Source organism: Pterocles gutturalis, unplaced genomic scaffold (assembly GCF_000699245.1).
Source record: "Pterocles gutturalis isolate BGI_N339 unplaced genomic scaffold, ASM69924v1 scaffold23462, whole genome shotgun sequence".
Classification (NCBI taxonomy): domain Eukaryota; kingdom Metazoa; phylum Chordata; class Aves; order Pterocliformes; family Pteroclidae; genus Pterocles; species Pterocles gutturalis.
Genome location: NW_010110891.1, coordinates 67,742 through 88,196, shown reverse-complemented (window position 1 = coordinate 88,196; position 20,455 = coordinate 67,742). Strand labels below are relative to the sequence as shown.

At 36.4% G+C, this 20,455-nt stretch overlaps 1 protein-coding gene across 1 annotated transcript in view; it reads left to right on the top strand.

The window, feature by feature from the left end:
- Positions 1-287: 287 nt before the first annotated feature.
- Positions 288-20,455, top strand: part of PHF3 (PHD finger protein 3) — a 41,510-nt gene continuing 21,342 nt past the window's right edge. Inside the window, exons 1-3 of the mRNA XM_010073575.1 lie at positions 288-582; positions 10,570-10,731; positions 11,908-13,702. Coding sequence (XP_010071877.1) covers positions 288-582; positions 10,570-10,731; positions 11,908-13,702 — 2,252 coding nt within the window. The remainder of the gene's footprint in view (positions 583-10,569; positions 10,732-11,907; positions 13,703-20,455) is intronic.

Genomic DNA, 20,455 nt, shown 5'->3' with positions numbered 1-20,455 from the left:
ATTTTAGAAAGGAGGTGTTTTAGTTAACCGTCGTTACATGCCATCTGTAGAAGTGGCAGCACTCTGCTGCTACTAGTGGAGTTAATATAAACTTAGCATGGGATTTCTTTTAAAAATAATCAGTCAGAGAATTGATTTTTTAGATATGCAGTGGGCCATACTAAGCCATAAGCAAATTTTTTTTTTTGTTATGGTTCTAAAATATCTTAAGCATTCTTTATAAAACACAACAGCCAAAACAATTTGCTGGTTTCCTAGGTGTTTTACAATTTGTAGCTTATTTTCTTATGGTATTTTTCTTGTCTTTCTATAGGGCTGAAAGACACACAGGAGTCTTCATGGATATAGTTGATACATTTAACCATTTAATTCCTACTGAACACTTAGATGATGCCCTATTTCTAGAATCCAACCTGGAGAATGAAGTCTGTGAGGATTTTAGTACAAGTCAAAATGTCTTAGAGGATTCGCTGAAGAACATGCTCAGCGATAAGGATCCTATGCTAGGATCTGCAAGTGCCCAGTTCTGTTTGCCTGTTTTGGATAGCAATGATCCCAATTGCCAGATGCCTTGTTCAACAGGTAAATGTTACAATTTTTTAAGATTGTAATTTAAAATACAGTTATACTCTAGTACCAACCCTTTTTCATAATGTAGAAATAATAATTTGAGATTTCTGTCTCCTTCCTGCCCTTTTTGTTGCGCTGCTTACATGCCTGGCATGTAAACCATGTGCAGTTCTTTTTAGCTTTGTCCCATAACAATAGAGGAAGGCTGCTAATCTGGATCAAAGTAATTCAGGATTTGTCTTCAGTATATGTAAATTATTCCCAATTAAAGTCTTGATGTGTTTAGTGTAAGTACTGTGTCTAATCAGTGAAGTTGCTAGTTGTCTTCAAAAACCGTAATAATTCTGGATTGGTGGTAGGCGTGTGGGAGTTGTACGGATTACTGCTCGGACCTCAGGGTTGTTCTGTTAGTGCTAGGCCTTCTAGTACTGGGCTGATACTGGATTCTGGGTGTTCTTTGCTTTGCTTCAGACAAAAGCCTGGAATGATAATACAGGGGTTTTTTTACTGTTTTGAAACAACTGATTTGGAAGCAATTTAGAGCAAAGTTTTAAATAAAAATAATCTTAGGAGTTGTGGAGTAGTTTTGGAAGGTCAAAATATAAAAAAAAAAGGTGATCCAGTCCCTAAAATTATTTATGTTGATGAATTGTTGGAATAATTACACTGAATTTGGTGTAAGAGACAAAAATATACTCTCTGCTTAATAGATTCTTTTTATTTGATTGGAAGTTTAAAATAGAAGTTTTTAGGTTCATTACTGAAAAATGTTGTAGATTACTGCATATAACTGATTGTATCAACATTTTTTTTTTAGTAACTTTTAGGAATGGTTTCTGAAAATCTTGATGATTTCCTGATATAATATGTGTTTTGTTTCTTCTGATAGACTAAATTTTCACCTTCACTAAATTAAGTGATATTACAGTATGGAAAATTGTAACTCAAAGGTGATATTGACAGAGACAATGAAAAAGTGAGATACAAAGCCAAAACAAGATATTTGATCTTTTTACTACTTTAGTAGAACATTATTTGAGGCCATCCTTAATGTTTTTGTTTGTTCTTGCTGTAGTCAGTATCCTAATACATTTTTGTCTCTAGCCCACCAAACAAAATTATGTCACTCTTGATGTGCATAAGACGGTACAGTGTACACAACTAAACCAAATTCCTCCCCTCTAAATTTTTTATTTCCTTTCAGTAAGACAGTGCTGCAGATTGTTGTTTCACACTGCGTGCTGTGCATCCTTCAGTAAACCTGTACTGCATTTAAAGTTTTTTCGTTAACTCATAGGGTACAGCTGGATATTTTGGAAATTATGGGAAGACTCCTGGGGGCTTTTAGGCACTTTTTTGTTTCTCCTAAAAGCGATAAGCAGTGCAATGATTAATACTACTGGTACTTAAATAATCACAGTTAATTTTTAAGATTACTGTCCATTAAAATAAGTGAGCTAACTCATGTACTTGGTGGCTACTATTTCAGGCTGCTTGCAGAGTAAGGGAATCAAAACTGATTTGATTTATGCTGTGTTAATGGATTTAATGTTTTGGTTTTTTTTAAATCTGAAAGCAAGAGCAGAGCCACATTTCAGTAAGTTAAAACATGCAATTTTGAATTAATGGAGTAGGTATGCAAAAGGACATGAAGTGTTCTTGCTGTTGTTTGTTCTTTGTAGGTCTTGATAAGAACTGTCCTTATTCTGAGATGGTAGGACCGCAGTATGTATTTACAGTTTTTAAGTTGAGAGCAATTATCAGTTTGAAGCAAAGTTTCTTTGTTTTTTTTTTTTCTTCCTTGAGTATTCGTATAGCTCATGATTTATTTTATTTGTCTGAGACTGTTGGTGATCTAACACAGCTTAGGTAGACTTTTGGTAAGAATGCAGTCGTGCAAGATGATAATACCCTTGTGAAGAATTACCCATATGAAGGCTGTTTTTTCCATAGAGTGTGTGAAAGCTCATCTCTACACCAACATCAATTTGCTGAAAAGGAAGAAAAGCATAGCTCTCACCACAAAACTTGCCTTACTTACATCCTTAGAGCTACAACAACATTGGTGTATCATACAGAATGATAGTTTACTGTATTCTGATCCTTCCATTTATTTTTTTTCCCCCCTCTGTGCAGGATATCACTATGGATCTATTCTGTAGTGCATTAAGCAGTATGGTGACAGAATGATTGGGTATTGGCTCTTCTCTTTACTTTTCACTAGGGCTAGAAGTGTACCTAGAAAATGTACTTTCAGTAAGGTTTTATGAGGTGCATTTGTTTTTAGGTACATTTGTTGTTATCTATTTATGTTAGGCAGGGCAAGACCTGGGAAATAGTGAAATGGCGGATGGTGGTGTTTCTGTGCTCTTGATTTCATTCCTGAAGAGTTAATTTTTTCCAGAGGCACAAATTTATTTACCACAGTTTATTTTAGACTTTCAAACAGTATTTTGCATAACCCATGCTTAGACCATGGAACAGTTTAAGAAAAGGAACAAAATGCTCATGGGAGTTAGTTCAGAGGGCCAGCAAAGGACAGATTTATCATGCTGCTTCATGAGTAACTGGAACATACTCTATTCTATCCACTTTTTAAAGTGGTGAAGATATCATGCTGCAGCTTATTTAATTGCTGTGAGCAAGCTGAAGAAATAAAGGTAAAAATAGTTGGAGGAGGTCATTTGACTAAAATGGTATTAGGTCTCATGGATAAAATGGAGGAGCAGAAAGCATGGCTCACTAATACTTCTTTGAAGGCCTTATTTGAGCAGAATTCAAGAGTATTTGTAAACCTGGGCATAAACCAAGATACTATCTTTCTATGCCTTCAACCCAAAGGACCCTGTTCTAAATACGAAATTTCTTATGGGAGCATGAGTATGTGTGAGTGGCAGAAGCTGTGAGAAATGCTATTTTCAGGCCTGCTTACCCACATACCAAGTTTCTGAGGATTGTGACATTTTCCCTGCTTTACTTCAGAGATCAGGTCTTTTTGTCTTAAGAACCTCTTGTCTCTTGCTCTTAAGTTGGTTTTGAGTATGGATTTGTTTTCCATTCTTTTTCTTACTGCTGCATGGACATTAGTTCTTGTTGGGTGTTATTTACAGGCCTAATCCAAAGTTACTACTCATCAACATTGCATCTGTCTTGCTCAGGTTTAGGGTGTTATAATTTATTATATTTAAGTCTATGTAATATATATAATATATATATTTAACCCTATATAAAGTTAAAAATATTGCACATGACTCACCATGAACTAAGCTTTTTGTTAATACTAAGTTATTTTTATAGTGAGTTACCAGTTATCTGACTGTATGTGATGGATACTAGTAGGAATTGGTTGTATGTCCTTTAAACAGTTCGAGTACTTGGCTATAAGACAGAAATGTAGATTTTTGTGAGTTTAAGTTCGATTTCCAATCACTGCTTTAACAAGGCATCTACCCAGAAAATGTAAGTTTTGTAAGTTGATTATAAATGCTTCTGTTGGGGAGGATAGTAGCATAAAACCATAGAATGGTTTGGGTTGGAAGAGACCTTTAAAAAGGTCATCTAGTCCAGCCACCCTGCAGTGAGCAGGGACATCTTCAACTAGATCAGGTTCCTCAGAGCCCCATCTAACCTGACCTTGAATGTTTCCAGGGATGGATCATTGACCACCTCTCTGGGCAACCTGCTCCAATGTTTCACCATCCTCATAGTAAAAAAATGTCATCTTTAATCTGAATCTACCCTCTTTTAGTTCAAAGCCATTACCCCTTGTCCTGTTGTTACAGGCTCTACTAAAAGTCTGTCCTTATCTTTCTTATATGCCCCCTTTAAAGTACTGAAAGGCCTCAATAAGGTCTCCCTGGAGCCTTCTCTTCTCCAAGCTGAAACAACCCCAACCTTTCTTTGTAGGAGAGGTGTTCTATCCCTCTGATCGTTTTTGTGGCCCTCCTCTGGACTTGCTCCAACAGGTCCATGTTAGTCTTGTACTGAGCGTCTCATAGTCACCAGTACTGGTATATGACAAATAGCAAGGAGCATGGGAATGGATGTCTGTTTCCTACCTGTTTATAGGAAGAACTATATCAGTACCAGGAAAGCAGTCTCATGTTCATGACTTGGCTGGAATCCACTGTGTGCTGGGTTTAACTGGTCTCTTCAGTTAGAGGACATAGTTGGTCTTTGTCTACTCAGTGAGCTTGCTCTGTAGTTGCCACTGAGTAATAGAATGGGGTTGTCGTGTTCAGCTTTGATTGAACAGTTACATGTTTGGAGAAGACGAGAAGATTCTTTCCAGGTGATCCTGGTAATGGCTTTGAGAAGAGGTAGAAGTAACTCTTTATGCCTCTCACAAGCTGGAAAGGGTATGGCTCAAATTAACAGATGTTATGCTGAAATCCTTTTAGGATGTGTTTGTGGAGTGGCTGCTAAACTGTAAAGATGTAGATGGGTTGCTGGCTTGTGGGATTAAACTGAGCAGGTTGCTGCTCTTACAGCACAGTTAGGAAGTTTTCTGTTATTTCAGTGAATCAAGGTACAGATTTTATTATTCATTGCAGCTCATAGGAGCTTAGCAGCAATGGAGGCCATTTACTGTCTTTTACTGGGTATTAGCAGAAAGTGTTGGTAGTGGAAGGTGATATAACTGCTCTCTTTGCCACTTGAAGGACAGAATTTGAGAAAAATGAGGCTTTTAAGAATTAAATGAAACCCAAGTCCTTGAAACAATCGGAAGTGTCTCATATCATGTTTTATGTGTCTCTGTGCTGCTGCTGTTCATCAGTGTGGTCAGGTGGCTGTTCTTCCAAGACCTGAGTGACCAACACAGAGTAGATTACATAGAACAGCTCTTGGAGCATCTTTAATGTTTGGGTGGTGTGGGTGGGTGTAGATGCGTGGTTTTGGGGTTGCTCCCCTCCCAAACTGCTTCTGAGCAGTTCCTTCATCAGAAGTGGAAACTGAAGTTTAGGATATGACATAACTGTTGAGAGCAACACCTTTTGTCAACTTTGCATAGTACCCTAATGGTAAGTTCCCTTTTTTGTTCTAATTTCTGGAAGACATGCTAGAAGCTTGTTCACTAATTGTATGAGCTTTTGAGCACAGCAGGTCAGAATGGTCACGTGCCAGTGAACTAAATAACAAGCATTCATACTAAATTGGTATTTCTCAGCTGTCATGAATTCTGTAGCTTTTCAGGATGTCATTTACTGGGAAAGTTTTATTTATTATAGATGTAGTAACAGGAATGTAATTTGAATTGCATATCATGTGGAGACATTTCTGGATTTCATAATAAAGTGAAACTTTTAACCAATTTAGTTTATGGGTATGTTTGTCAAATCGGGTATTTCTCATAAATGGTAAGGAAGACTGACCCTGTAAGAGTATACAAAGACTGTTGGGGACACCTTTTTAATTGCCCTTTTTTCCCTGTCCCTCTGGATTTCTGCTGGGAAAGTGTTTCGCCCAAGTGCAGTCTGTTCTTTCTAGTTTTAGCCTTTATTTTCATGAGTATTGTTGAAGGCAGCATTACCTCTGCTAAAGTCATGATCACCTACTGAATCTTTGGAGCCAAACCAATTGTTCTGACTGGAAATACTTCTTTTCTGTAGCTGGTGTCCTGTCTGGCTGTGTTAGCCATTTTGGGCTCTTTTCACTCAGGCCAAGTGTATGTGTGTTTTTCTTCCTGCATATGAAGAAATTTTGAATATAATCTTCAGATTGCAACCCAAAATTGGGTCTGCAGTTGTTTCTCTCATTTTTCTTACTTCTGTGCCTTCCTTCCTCCAAGCTGTCCATGTGAACAGTTGCACAGTGTCTTGTGACCAAGGTAGTAACTTTCCTGTAAAAAATTTAAATTGACTATATTGGTATTGTATTGAGAACCTGGAGAATGTTTATTTTGGATGCTTCTCTGTTTGTAGGTAACAAACTACCAGATTTCCCCATTTTAGGTCCTTCTGAAGACTTTAGTTATTTATTTCTTTGGATCAGTTTTATGGATGGAGAGAGGTTGGATCTGTAATAGGAATTGCAAGGCAGTTCATGTATTTACAGATCAGAGCTCATCTAAAGGCTCTCAGTAAAATAATTTGATTTAAAGTGCTTGGTTTGATGCTGTGTTTTTACTTTGTTGTTTGAATTTGTGCTTTACTACTCTTTATTTCCAAAGGAACAGGCTCCTGTCACTAAAGGACCATACATCAGTAGCCCTGTGATGTAACCCCATCGTTTTTGAAAATGGGGGTTCAGTCCTCTGTCAAGTTACATGCTGTATTATTAATACTAATTGATTTTCATATGTTTTTGTTCTAAACACAGAAAAAATCCCTATTTACAATTTAGAGATTAATGGAGAAGGGAGTAAATGTTAGTTAGTATTTCACATGGAACTTACTGTGTTTCTTTTCTTGCACTGGACAGTCAGCACAAGGTACTCTCAGGCAAATTCTCAGTTAAAAAGGTTACAAGCTTACAGGAAAACTTCTGTAAAACAGTTGGAATTTGGTGTTTTCTTAGAGAAGTTATATCATCAGTGACCTTGTTTCTCTGGAAAATATATTTTTTTCTAACAAAGCTTTTTAAATTCTATTTCTTGAACATATGCATCACAAATATCAATAGGAAAAAAGGTTTTCTTATATACCATCTTCATTTGCAGTCTTGAAACTTATTGATATTTTTTGAGTATCAATACATATGTTTCATTGCTTTACTAGAATTTATTAGCTCTCTTTAAGGCTTACCTAGACGTGTGTTAGTTACTGTTTTTCTGTTATCATCCACATACAGAAATTTTAAAATGTTCAACCATTTCCATATAATTTGTGATGCTTGTAGAATTGAATTATGGAATATGCCATGGACGTGCTCAGTCCTGCTGTTAGCATGATTCAGGTGAGCGTAGCATTTACAACAATGCAAAGCAGCAACATCGGTGGTGTTCTGTTCTGTGTGGTTAGCTAAGCAAATGAAAGTGAGGGCTAACATCTACAGAAAATAATTTTTTTTCTACACTTGAGGTTTATCTTGGCCACTGTGTCAAAAACCTGAATATTTCAGCCTAATTTTGGATGAAGATAATCGAGGGAAGACTTACGTTAATAAAAACAAAGATTTAAAAATTTCAAAGATGTTGATGATGTTTCAGGGATATTTTCTTCTTCTTCTCTCCTCTTCTTCCAGCAAGTAAGGCCTGTTTTCCTCAATTTTATATTGCTGAAGAATTGAAAAAGTCACACTTTTGTTTTAACACATTGAAAATTTTACTTTAATTTTGCAAGTAAACTATATTTACTGTACGTTATTCTATTATTGTATAACTTATATAAAAATGAAGTAGCACAGCACAGTAGTTTGGAAATGTAAGTTCTTTATAAGTAATGAAGACACTCAAAATACTAAGTTGAAGGCCAGTGGTGCCTTTTCCAGTATGAATGTGTCGAACATGATTTGTACTTTCCTTATTTGCAGCTTGTTCAGTTGTGCACTGGTATACAACTTTCCTGTTCAGATACGTTTTTTTCCTTATTTTTTCCTTCTATCTTTTATCCTTCTGTTTTAATTTCTGTATTTATTGCTGAGATAATATTAGGTATTTATTACTAAGGTTATCTATATTTCTTTCTTTTTAGTCCTGTCTGGTTTTGCTTTTGTTGGTTTACTTTTCCCGGTGCTGTTTCTCTATCTCCACTTCTGTTACATAATTCTGTTTCCTAGTCTCCTCTGTATCTGTTACTATTCTCTGTCACTTTTTCTCTTCCCAGCAGGGTCTGTGTGGAATGCTCCTCTTCCTGGGGGCCCTCATGGGTCTGTGCTAGCTGAGTTATAGCTCAGGCGGTTTGAAATTAGCAAGATTCTGTGCTTCAAATTCCTCTGTAAAGTTAAAGCTGCAGCACAGAGTCTTGTAAGTATGAAAATACTTTAATATTTCAAACTGTCTGTCAGTAGTAGACGGAATGTATCCCTTTTGTTATTAATAAAGGTGGGTGTGTAAATTCACTAACTTGAGCAGGTAGCTTGTAAAACCCGAGGCTCTATGGCAGCTCTGAAATCTGCTCCAGGCCTGTTTCAGTAAGTTACCCAAGTAGTTTTTACTTGTCATGTTATCTTCAGTAGCTTAGTAGTTTAGTTCTATACTGAAGAAACAGAAGAGGATCTGAAAGGAGTCTCCTTTGTCACGTTCTGTTCCCAAATACCAGTCCTGTATTTGGCAGGAACACTCTTAAATGAGAACGCTTATACCAAAGTGCAGAGCTGTTGGGAAGACATATTCTTTGAGAACACAAGAATGAGCAGCTGGAGTTAGGGTGAGGGTCCGTCTCGTTCAGTTTTCCGTTTTGGACAATGGCTAGTATTAGATATTTAGGGGAAAATAAAGTCTAACGGGGCAGTTACGGTGTCATCTTTTTGCCAGTGTGTCCTTTTTGCTAGTGTGTAGCTTATAGCAGATAAGGGATTAAGGAACATTTGGATGAGTGGAGTAAGACTGGCATTATCAGTGCTCTGCAGCTTGTGTGTGGTGTAAGGGTGGCTCTGTGGATTGGAAAGTGAAAACTTCCAGTAATTTCCGGAAACACACTTTTTCTGTCAGCTGAGGTATACAATGCTGTAACTAAAAATTGTGGTTGAAACAAAATGAGTAAGGATAAATCATCAGCTCAAGAAACCCCTAGCTTTCAGCTCCTGATGGCCATCTAATTACAGAGGTCTGGAGTGCCTGTTAGCTGGTGGCAAGGTCAGCCTTCCTTAAGAGGCTTTAAAAAATATTTCTAATATTTGAACTTCAAAATTAACAGGTTGTTTGTTTGCAGTTTTTAAATGCTTCATGACACGTGATTGTGGGTTGAAATACAGTCTTGATGGACTTGATTTTTCATCACTGGTTGGCCTTAGCAGTGTTTTACAACTTCACTTTTTTGCTATTTTAAAGTATGCTCATTATTGTTTTGCCTTCACAAGAGCATTAATTTATTCAAGTTGCAGTAACATCAGACTTGAAAAGGAGCAGGAATTGACAGATTTTCTGAGACAGCCTAAATATTCAACAGATTTATAATTTCTATTAATCCTTATTTTTATTTCTAAGATGATAATTAATTTAAAACAGGTTTAAGTAAGCAATAGTTAGAAATTTTTAGATATCCTATTTCTGTCATGTGAGTTAATTTATCTTAAACATACTTCTAGGTAGGTGCCTGAGTAGTGAAAAATAGGCATACTTGTTTGTTTGGAGTCTGTGTTGTATTTGTCAGACCCATGTTTTGTAAAATCACTTGGGTGTTTGGCTTGATCTCACATATTTCACGTCCCACAGGGACCAGAATTTGTTAATCACACATAGGCTCTTGGGGTAGGAGAGGCTACCATTGCACAACCAAACTTAGAGAAAGTGAGGAGAATGGCTGCTACAGTGACCTGACTGCCTCTTAGGAAACCTGTTTTCAGGAGCAGCCTCTGGGATCCTTCTCAGGTTAGTGGAGGATAGGAATTCAACAAAGACAATGTTCTCTGACTCTCCTGGGAGACTAGTCCATGCTGCACTCTGTGCTCTTCCAAAAAGAGGTTGCAAATGCAGACGTGATGTGGGTGGGATGTAGAGTTTTGAAATGATGTCCTATGAGAAAACTGTGATTTTAAACTCTTTGCACTTCTGGATCAGCTCTTTCTGCTGTTTACCTTTCTTCACTTTTTCTTAGGTGGGAAGGGAAAGTGAGGGACAGCTGATCCTCTAAGACTGGGGACCTTCCTGTGGCAAAAAAACAATAAAAATGTGAGTCCACCAAAAAGCTATAAGGACTATCTACAGAAATTTTAAGCTTTGGGTGGTAGCTTCTTCTACACTGAAACTGCCTCACATGGGAATTTTCTGTCTTGCCTTCCTTCATTTTTCCCCCCTTCTCTTTGTTTTTACCTGTCTCTTCCACTGTCTTGTGAGCATTACAGCTGCAACATTTTTTATAATTTTAAGTTTTAGGCTCTTGTTTGTTTTTTTTTTTCCAGTTATTGGTCTCGATGATATTATGGATGAAGAAGGAGTTAAAGAGAGTGGTCATGACACCATTGATGAAGATGAGCTTGTTTTACCTAACAGGAATTTGAGGAGCCGTTGTGAAGAAGCTTCAGTCACATCACCAAGAAAGTCACCACGTTTAATGGCACAAGGTGATCATTCAATTGATTGTGTGGTTTTGAACATTTGAAGTCAATTGAATTTTTATAATCTCCCCCTCCGCTACCAACATTTATAAACTTAAGTTAAAGCTTTGCTATTTGGTTAAGTGAATTCGAGTACAAACACTTCCTTTTGATAAACTGGAGCTAGAAGTTGGCATCCATAGGGTACTGCTCAATTTAAATTCCTCTTTGATAAATATTTGGTGTCTTGCTTATGGCCTGTGGTCCTTAAACTAATTTTTGAGATTCTGATGCTTTTACTTGCATCAGATTAGCACTGTGGTTCTTCACCAACAAAAGCACGTTCTATTGCAAACAGCATTGGACTTTTGGGTTAGCATGACTCTTTATTTCCAATTAAAATTTTAATTCTATTTATTTTTATTTGTGTATTTTATTTTTGTTTTAAATTAGGTTATAGTAATTGCAGTCATAAAGTCTTTCATCAAAATATCTCAATATGCTTAATAGATATTTAATTAAAATATTTAAATTCTGTGTGGTAGCTAATTGATTATGAATTGTTTTTTTGAAAATCTAACCTGTTGAACTGGTGGAGTTATTGACAGCTCTGCTTTTCCCCCTATAAAGTAGGCTAAGTTAAAAAGAAAATATTACTTAAGAGGGAAGTCAGAATTTATATAAGTGCCTGTGGTACAAAGCTGGTGAATATGCTTTTTAAAAAGGCACCAGAATGTTTTCTTGTTTAGAAAATGTAAGAGATGTTGTCAAATGAGAATCTGACTGGATCTCAGGTTCAAATACTGTGTTCTCTAAAAGCTTTGTAAACTTCACAGCTATAGGGTCACAATGTACCTTCTGCAGTTTTTACTTGTAGAAAAGGCTGGGTGGTAGAAAAATAGAGCAGGTTTTCATTGGCTTTTTGTCATCACTTCTGTTTTATATCTACTGTTCAGAACTTTCATAGCCATTGGAATAATGAGATTTTACATCCAAACTGTGGCACTGTAAAATTGGAATACAAGTAAATGATTACTTATTAAACTAGACAGCTGTGGGGTTTTTTTAACATCCAGTAAACAACTAAGTTTTAAGTTCTCTTTGTGTCCAGTAAGCTAAATTGGTTCTATTCTAGCTAGTCTTGTGTTTGCAAAGATGAGGACACAGTACAGCTAAGACTTTTTTTTTTTTTCCCCTTCTTAGAACCGGTACGGAGTTTGCGACAGAGTACACTAGCCAAGCGTTCGAATGTTGCACCTCTTGTTAGTACCAAGAAACCATCCGTAAAAAGTGTGTCTGCTCCAAAGACTGGACAGAAACAAGAGAGAAGTCCATCTAAAGAGACAGAGGTTGTGGCACCCTTGAAAACAGAACAACCTAAAGAAGTTAGGCGTAGTACAAGACGATCAGGGCAGACAGAAGGAACGACAACAGCAGTGATAGCATCCCAAAGTAGTACAAAATGTCTTCCTGGTCCCGAAGAGGTGAATGAAATAAAGTCTGAAACCCTCAAGCAGGCAGAAGTTGAGGAAACATCCCAAGAATTAAGTTGTGCTAATTTAGCAGGAACCTGTTCTCCTGAAGAAACAAAGGAAATAACAGAGATTGCAACAAGGACTGAATCTGGGAATGTTGAGTCAGTTTGTTTAGTATCTGCAGATACTGAAATTACTGCAGTTAAAAATGAAGCAAATGATGTGATTGATTCAATGGACTCTGAAACTTCTTCAGAAGAAAAGACTGAAAATGAAACAGAGGATTCAGAGAAGAAAACAGAAGAGCATGATCAAAGCAGGGTAACTGGAAAAGCTAATGATCCATCTAGTGTTTTTGTGAATCCAAGTGAAATTTGTGAGACCTTTTCAAATTTGTCCAGCTCTGTAGAAGAGGGGATTGTTTGTAGTTTCGGTTCCCATGATGTGGAAGTTCCTGATGCAAATATATTGTCAGCAAAGGAATGTGTAACAGAACCTGTACATGATGATAAAGGAGTGGAGAAAACTGTAACTTCATCTGAGAATGTACTGGACAGTACAGAGTTTGATAATAAAGACTTGAAAAATGAAGAGTTTGCTTCTACTGACCCAGGAAATACCATTTTAGAAAGCACTGTTCTTGACCAAACAAGCCAAAATGTACAGCAGCAGATGAGTAGTACTAGAGTAGGCAGCCTTGAGGCATCAAAATTTCAGGATTATGATAAACAAATTAGCATTTCATCAAAATGTGAAAAGAACGTTAGGCCCCGGCACAGTAAATCTATAATACAGAATAAGCAAAATCTGGCTCCAGGTGCTCAGCAGAAATCAGGAGCAGTGCAACAAGAAATGACGCGTTCAAGAACGAGAGCTGGTCTTTCTGTTTCAGGTCTTCACAGTCCATCTTCAGCAAGTCTGAAGCGGAATGCAGATGAGCAAGAGAGTCATCAGCATCCAAATAACCCAATTAAAATGAGGAAGAAACAATCTGATCTGGGTTTGAAAGCAAAGAGCTGTGTTTCAGGGGTGACAGTGAAAAAGCAGACCAATACAATGCTGAAGAAAATCCCCCGAGTCCAGGCTTCTGGGTCAGTACAGAAGTCATCAATTCAAAGAGCAAGTGAGAAATCTCGTACCCACCACTCCATGCACCCGTTATCAGGGAATGTTTCAAGTCCTGGTCAGAAGCAAGTCCAGAGTCAGAAACAGCAGTTTGCAGCTGTGCTAAAAACAAATAGCTCCACAAAGGATGAGGTAGAGACAAAAGATCCTCCTGTTGTAGAACACCTGAAGGAGGATGATAAAGAAAAAAACAGATCAAGAAGAGTTGATAAGAATCTCCAGCCTCGCCAGAGAAGAAGTAGCAAAAGTCTATCACTTGATGAACCTCCGTTGTTCATTCCAGATAACATTTCAACTGTTAAACGAGAGGGCTTGGAACATACTTCTGCTAGTGAAAGCAAATATGTTTGGGTGCCCAGCAAGCAGTGTGGCTTTTGCAAAAAGCCGCATGGCAACAGGTGTGTGTGGCTTTGTGTCTGGAGAATTTATTGTTGGTCTCGGAAGATAATTTTTTTCCTCTCTTACTGAATTTTTCGTACTGCTGGTGCCAGAACAAACAGGCATAGCCTTATGATGGAAGCCTGTCTGTTATACTGTCAATTAGTTTCTTGTGCACTCATACACTTTTTTGTTTGTCTTTTAAATAGAGCATTCAAAACTGGTTTGGCCAAAAATTTTTACTAGAAATATTTTATTATACGTATACATTTTTTGAGGGATGTGTAATTCTCCTGTGCCATTAAAATATATACTTTAAATTTTAATTTTTTCATAGAAAAGAAATAAGCTGTCTCTGTTCCAGACTATAATTTCCTTCTTTCCAGAGACCTCTTAAGTTGAAGGATCACCATCAACAAAAAAATCATATAGTTGTTTGCATGTGACTTTTTACCTAGTAGAAGCGTGGTTGTAATACCAAGAGATTCAGAGGGTTTTTTTCAATTTGTATAATCATTTAATGTGACAGGATTAATGGAGTAGTTGTGGGGGGTGAGCAGAGAACATCAGTTTAACATCAAAAAAACCCTGTAAAACGTCCATGTGGGCATATCTGAAATTGCGTTTAACTGAACCTAATGATGAGGTTGCATCTGAAGTTGATAATATCCCTCTGTGACAGAAGTTATTCTTCTACACTGTAAGTGAACTGGAAAAGGCCATTGGGTTCCACTAATGACCTGTCAATAAGAATTCCTTTATTGCCACTTCTTATTTTCTGAATTTACTGTTGAAGTATTTTTTCGTAGTTACAGTTTTACCTGCCAGCCTTTTTTTTTATTGATTTCAAACTGAAGATGATTCTGATTAGTCCTTTGCTTATGTGAGAGAAACTTTTAATAGTAATTTTCAGTGAGTGTGATCACTGTATATCAGAGTGAAATATGGAACAATTACCTTTGGTGTCTGAGGTTTTTAGAGCATTCATTTGTATCTAAGAAGAGCCCTTGTCAGTTTTATTGACTTATATCATATTTGAAAAACAAATACATAAACTTCCTTAACTGCAGCTATAGTAACTGCATCCATCTGGCCTATTAAAAGAGTTAACGCTGGGTTTGTTTTGCCTGCTTGGTGAGAATTACGTGGTTGAAGGGGCAGTCAAACTTAGTTCCTTGTGTTTTTATTTTTTTTAATTCTTTTACAGTTAGGACTGTCTCTTCACCATTTATGCCTCTATAATGGTGTTTAATTTTATGCAGTTTGCATTTCCTTAGTTTTTATCTCCTGTATTACCACAATGGAAGAAGTACGTGGGTAGCCTGTATTTCAGTGAAATATTTAAATTCAGAACGGCACTTTCATGATATGAAAATGCTTCTGTGGATAATTTTAAAGTGAAATATGCTTATTTGGGGTTTAAACTGCTTGATATCTCTTAAAAATTCATCTTTGAGCTGAACTCTTCCTGGTTTCTTTGTATTTTTGATAACATTTTAAACATTGTGAGGGTTTTCGTGTTCTAAATGTCTTCTTAGAGTTCAGAAAATCTTGATTTTGAATACTAAATGGATCTAACCAATACTGGGAAGATACAGCAGTGAGACAGAACTAAATCCACTTAGTTTATAAAGTCAAAGTAATGGTGCAGAAGATATACATACTATACATTGATATAGGATTAAATGCAACAAACCAGTTTTGCATTGCCAGCTCTACTGCTGCTAGATGAATAGTATAATGTATGGATCACCAGCTGAGGTTGGGTTGAGAGAGCCCGTGAGTTGCCACAGATGGTGATTACGGGTACCCTCAGCTTCATAATGTCAGTCTTGTGAAGTTTGGGGTTTTTTTGGTATGTCCGTATTACAAAACTCTTGACACAACCAGCAGTTCCCGTGGGAAAAGATCAGATTCGCTAAAGGTCGCTTAGTACATAAACACAGAATTGTTGTATATAGAAAGTGAGGGAGACACACTAGTGGAGTGAGGAAGCTTGCCGTATTGAACCCAGTGTTTAAGAATAGAAGAATTAAGCCTGTCAGTCCAGCACTCTTTATCATCAATATTCTAAGTAATGAAGTTTTAATTTGTTAGAATGTTTTATTTTGTAGTTGTATGCTGTAAGGAAGAACTCTTAAACCTTTCATATTCACTTGTTGTTGCTAAGATACAAGAGCAAACAAAACTTGTACCTCGAGAGCGTTGGCATTTTTTTACTCGTTTAATTATTGTGGAAGAACAAGAAAATATGTTCAGTACTGTGCAAAAAAAAAAAAAAAACAAACTTGATAAATTTCACTTTTATCACTTGTAAAAACATGAAAACTATCAAAGTTGACTACAGATGATACAGTCTAGTTCATTCGCTTGGTGGATTGCTTTTCAAGGAATTTTTGTTTCCTTGTTGTAATAGCCTAGCTGGCCAGCCTGTTTCCTTTTTTTCCCCGCTCTGTTCGTTGTGAGAAAAGGAGAAAGTGTGAGACAAAAATACTGTCAAATGACAGCAAGTTCGACAAATGTCAAGTGCAGAGCTAAGATCTGAAACAATATTTGTGTTTATATCCTCCTCTATGTTTATTTAAACTTTGGAAACTTTTATCAATGCTACTGTACAAATTGCTTGTAGAAAAAGAAGTTAAACTGAAGTTGCAGCCCCAAGTTGGGAAATAATGTGCATAAGAGCTTTGCAGTATGTCTTGTTCATGAAACACATGTAGAATTCAGGCTACAAAATAGTAGTCACTTGAACCTTTTTGTACTCCCTACAATAAATACAAAGCCATTAACTTGTTAATGCAATACTAAGCTTGGAAAATTGATTCAAGTCAAAGGTAACGCATGGAGATCGTTTCATCAGCCTTGTCTGTGTACAGAATCCCCAAAGGCAGATGCTTACATAGGCCTTTCACAGCCCCAGAGAAATCTTACCATGCCTGCTAGAAGAACAGCAGAAGGATGAAGGATGGTAATTGTGTGTTGTTTTATTTCTGAATCAGCACCTGGCAAATGGAGTCAGTTTATATCTTTAAGATTACATGCAATAATTTGCTAACCACATCGAAAATCGAAGTGTACTTCCCTGGCAGTGCAAATACAACAGATTTGGCTGGGAAAGGAGAGATCCTTTTTTACAAACATGTGATTTACAAGATCAAAAAAGTTAACAAGTTACAACTTGTCTTGCTTTATAAGAGACATGCCTATTTTTTTCTGTTAATAGATTGTCACTGTTTGGCACCTGAGCTTTGAACAGTGACTCTTCACGCTCAGTTTTCCACTTACCTTGGTGCTTATAAACTGGGACCAATGTAACTGTTTTGTATTTTATATCTTCATTACCCATAGAGTGGGTGGTCAATGTTAGGCTTTAGGACTAATTGTTTCAGTCAGTTTGCTTGATGTATTGTGTTGGTTCCCATTCAGAGATTTACCTTTGCAATATAATCAAAAAATATCTGTTCTTTCATATGAAAATGGAACCCTATGTTTCTGGGCAAGTCAGATAATTACTGTGTAATTTAGTAATTTTCAGCACATCTGAAATAGGTTTTTTTCAGTGCGAAGTTTGAATTATTGTTATTCCTCATTATAGGATTGTTTTCAATTTAACTTTGCCATTCTTTTCCCATATTGCTGTCAGATGTTTTCTCGTCAGCTCGTAACATAAATCATACACATACATTTTCATTCATCGGTCTATAGATGAAACGTGTGTATGTGTATGGAAAGGCATATCACATAGAAAAATATTATGGGTTGAAGTTACTACCTGAACTTCTTAATGAGTTCGAGTGATGTTAAGAATATTAAGCTTTGTCACAAACAGTAGTTATTTTTCCTGAAGACAGATTGAAGATCTCTAAAGATAGTTGAAGAAAAAAAAAGTATTTAATTTCTTGGCATAGAGCTAGATGAAAATGGTAGCTCTGCAGACATTGAGAAATCTGCTAACGTAAGATTTCTTAACACTTCATATGCATCCTTCTGATGTAAGGGCTCATATTATGAATTTCTTCAGTTTTCAGTGCAGGTGTACAAGTTCTCTGCATGCTGGATGGCTGAACTCATTCTTTTCTTATACAGATAGACAAAACCTAACTGACCTTTTGCAGATTGTCTCCCTTGTCTTCACTCTATCTTTTGTAATGGAAGAAGTACTACCTATTTCTGAGTAATAATTCATAGTGCATAACTTGACATATGCTGGTTTTGAGCAAATTTTCTAGAAAGCATTACATCACAAGGGAAGTCTGTAGTGTTTGTTGCTTTTGACTTCGTCTTTGATTTCTACAATTCTGGTAAGGTTTTTTTAATATGCTGTGGTAGTTTGTGTTCTCTGTTGTTTTGTGGGGTTTTTTTTTTCTGTTTTGTTTTTTTGTTTTGTTGTTCCTTGGGATTTGATCATGCAGTTTGTGTGGTCAGACACAAACTGGCTGCCTCAGAGCTCACTGTAAAATTAAGTGATGCAGGTCCAGAGTTTTACTTAGGGTCTTCTTTTCCCCCACATTTCAACTCTGCTTTAATATAGAAGTTAATAATATTGTAAAAGGCAAGTAATGGAAAGTGTAGGAGTTGATTTAGCAAAGATAAAGTATTCTTCATCTCTTACATACACATAGTTACTAAAAAGATTCTGCAAAACTGTAATACAGAAAATTGCTCTGGCTGATGGATAAAGTTTAAAAAAAATCTGAAAAGTGTGTTTTCCTGTAGCAAAGTTTATTAGGACATTTGTTTTTTGAAAAAAATGCTGATTCTTCAGTAAATTATTTTGGAACCAGGTGATCACATAATTTGTACAGCCAATACAAAGAGCATGGTTGAGGAAGGAGATTAAAGCTCTGGATTTACAACCATCCTTAAATTACATGTGCATATTTCTTTTAAGGGTGGATCCATATACGGTAAATGAATCGTTGTTGAGACAACATTCTTCACAAGAAACTAATTAAAATAATCATGATGCCTTAGTTCTCATTGATGTTCATGGGCTAGTGTATGTTAAACTGCAGATTATGCAAGGTGTCATCAATTTAGTCATGGATGATGCTTTTAGGTTTTCTGTCACTGCTTTCTTCCACTGTGAAAAGCCTTGCAACATTAAAAGCTGTCATTCATGTCCAGCCAAAGCTGTTGAAAAACTGAATGACAGTATAAACAAAATAGCATTGTGGTGTATAATTAACAAATAGAAAGAATCCAGTGTATTTTATATTTACAGCTGTACCATTTTATTAGTATTTTTATATGGATTATATTATTATGCTGCAGTATTGGTGGGACTGTTATTAATACCAGTAACATTAGGGAATTGGGCAAATAGATAGCATGAGTTGTCCAAAATACATAGTTTTATCAAGTATGTGTATATGTGCCATTTATAGAAGGTACGATCCTGATCCTGCAAGATGAAGTGTGGGTAGAATCCACTGATAATAGAGGTTCCCTTAATGATTTTTTTGAATTTATTTTATTTTTTTTTACAGATTTGTGATTAATATTAGGAGATGTTTTGTACCTATTGTTTTCAGGATTTTGGGAAGTTCAGCGATTTAAGTTTTCCTGTTTTGTTGTTGGGCACGTTTCATGCGTTCACCTTTAGTTCAAAGAGCGTAGGGTTGCTTGTCTCCCAACTTGCTTCCTTTTTGGAGAGGTTTGTGCAACATGAAAAACAAACCAACTTATGCCTATAAGGAAAAAAGAAACTTATATTACATAAAAGATGGGTTATTGAAATTTAATATGTACTAAGTAGGTTCGCAGTGCCTTTTTCCTGTGCTGCAAATTTGTTGTGAAGACATCTGCTGATAGTGTTTCTTTGAAGATAGGTTGTTCTTGTTTCCAGAAAATGAAAACCTAAAAAGTCATGTCACCTGTGTTATTCTTGTATGAAAAGTAAACAAGAGAAACTGCACATGTATACGTGCTCTGGCAAGGTAGTCCAGATTTTTTGACAAACAGTTGTTTCACTTGAGCTTTGGATTGAGCCCTTCCTACTTCACTGACGTGCAACCTAGGCTCTGCTAAAGCTGCAGTATCTTCTCAGCCTGTAACATCTGTGTTAGCTGGAGGAAAAACAGTTGCCTCTTTGAAGTGTCTCTGCTTTAGCATTGACTGGTCTGTAGCATCAATGCATCTGAGACATTGATGTCATGTTAACGCAAATTTACTACAGATTTTATAGAAGACTGGTGAACAGTGCCATTAAGGGAGGGAAAATGTGGATGTGGGAGAGACATGCTTTAAATACCTAAGTCCATAAAAAGTGTGTGAACAGTGGTTTTACTCCTAGGTGAGTTTGGGGTTAGGGTTTCATTTGGAATTGTTTTGCAATTATTTTTTTGTTAAGATTTGAGTCCTGTTGCAGTGTTTTACCTATGCTATGTACCACAAATGCAAAGGACTAAACAGAGGCAATTATTTCTGAAGTAAATTAGTTTGTGTGGTACGATGCACCTTACATTATTAATTAATCTTAAAATGCTGATTACTGGCCCACACTGAACTATTCTGATAGATCCCATTTTTTTGTCTTTTATTCATAAGTATAGCTTTACAACAAACAATTTTTCTATGAATAAGTTGGTTTCTGCCTATTTTACTTGTGAAATCTCATTTCACAGTAATGGAATCTCTGGAAACTTGCTTTTCTTGCATAAATTGAATGTACGTAAATTAATTTTAAAACATGGCCTATATATTTTGAAAATAAATTGACGAAGCCTGAGTTTTTAATCTAACAGGTTAATTTAATTTACTACAAATAAAAT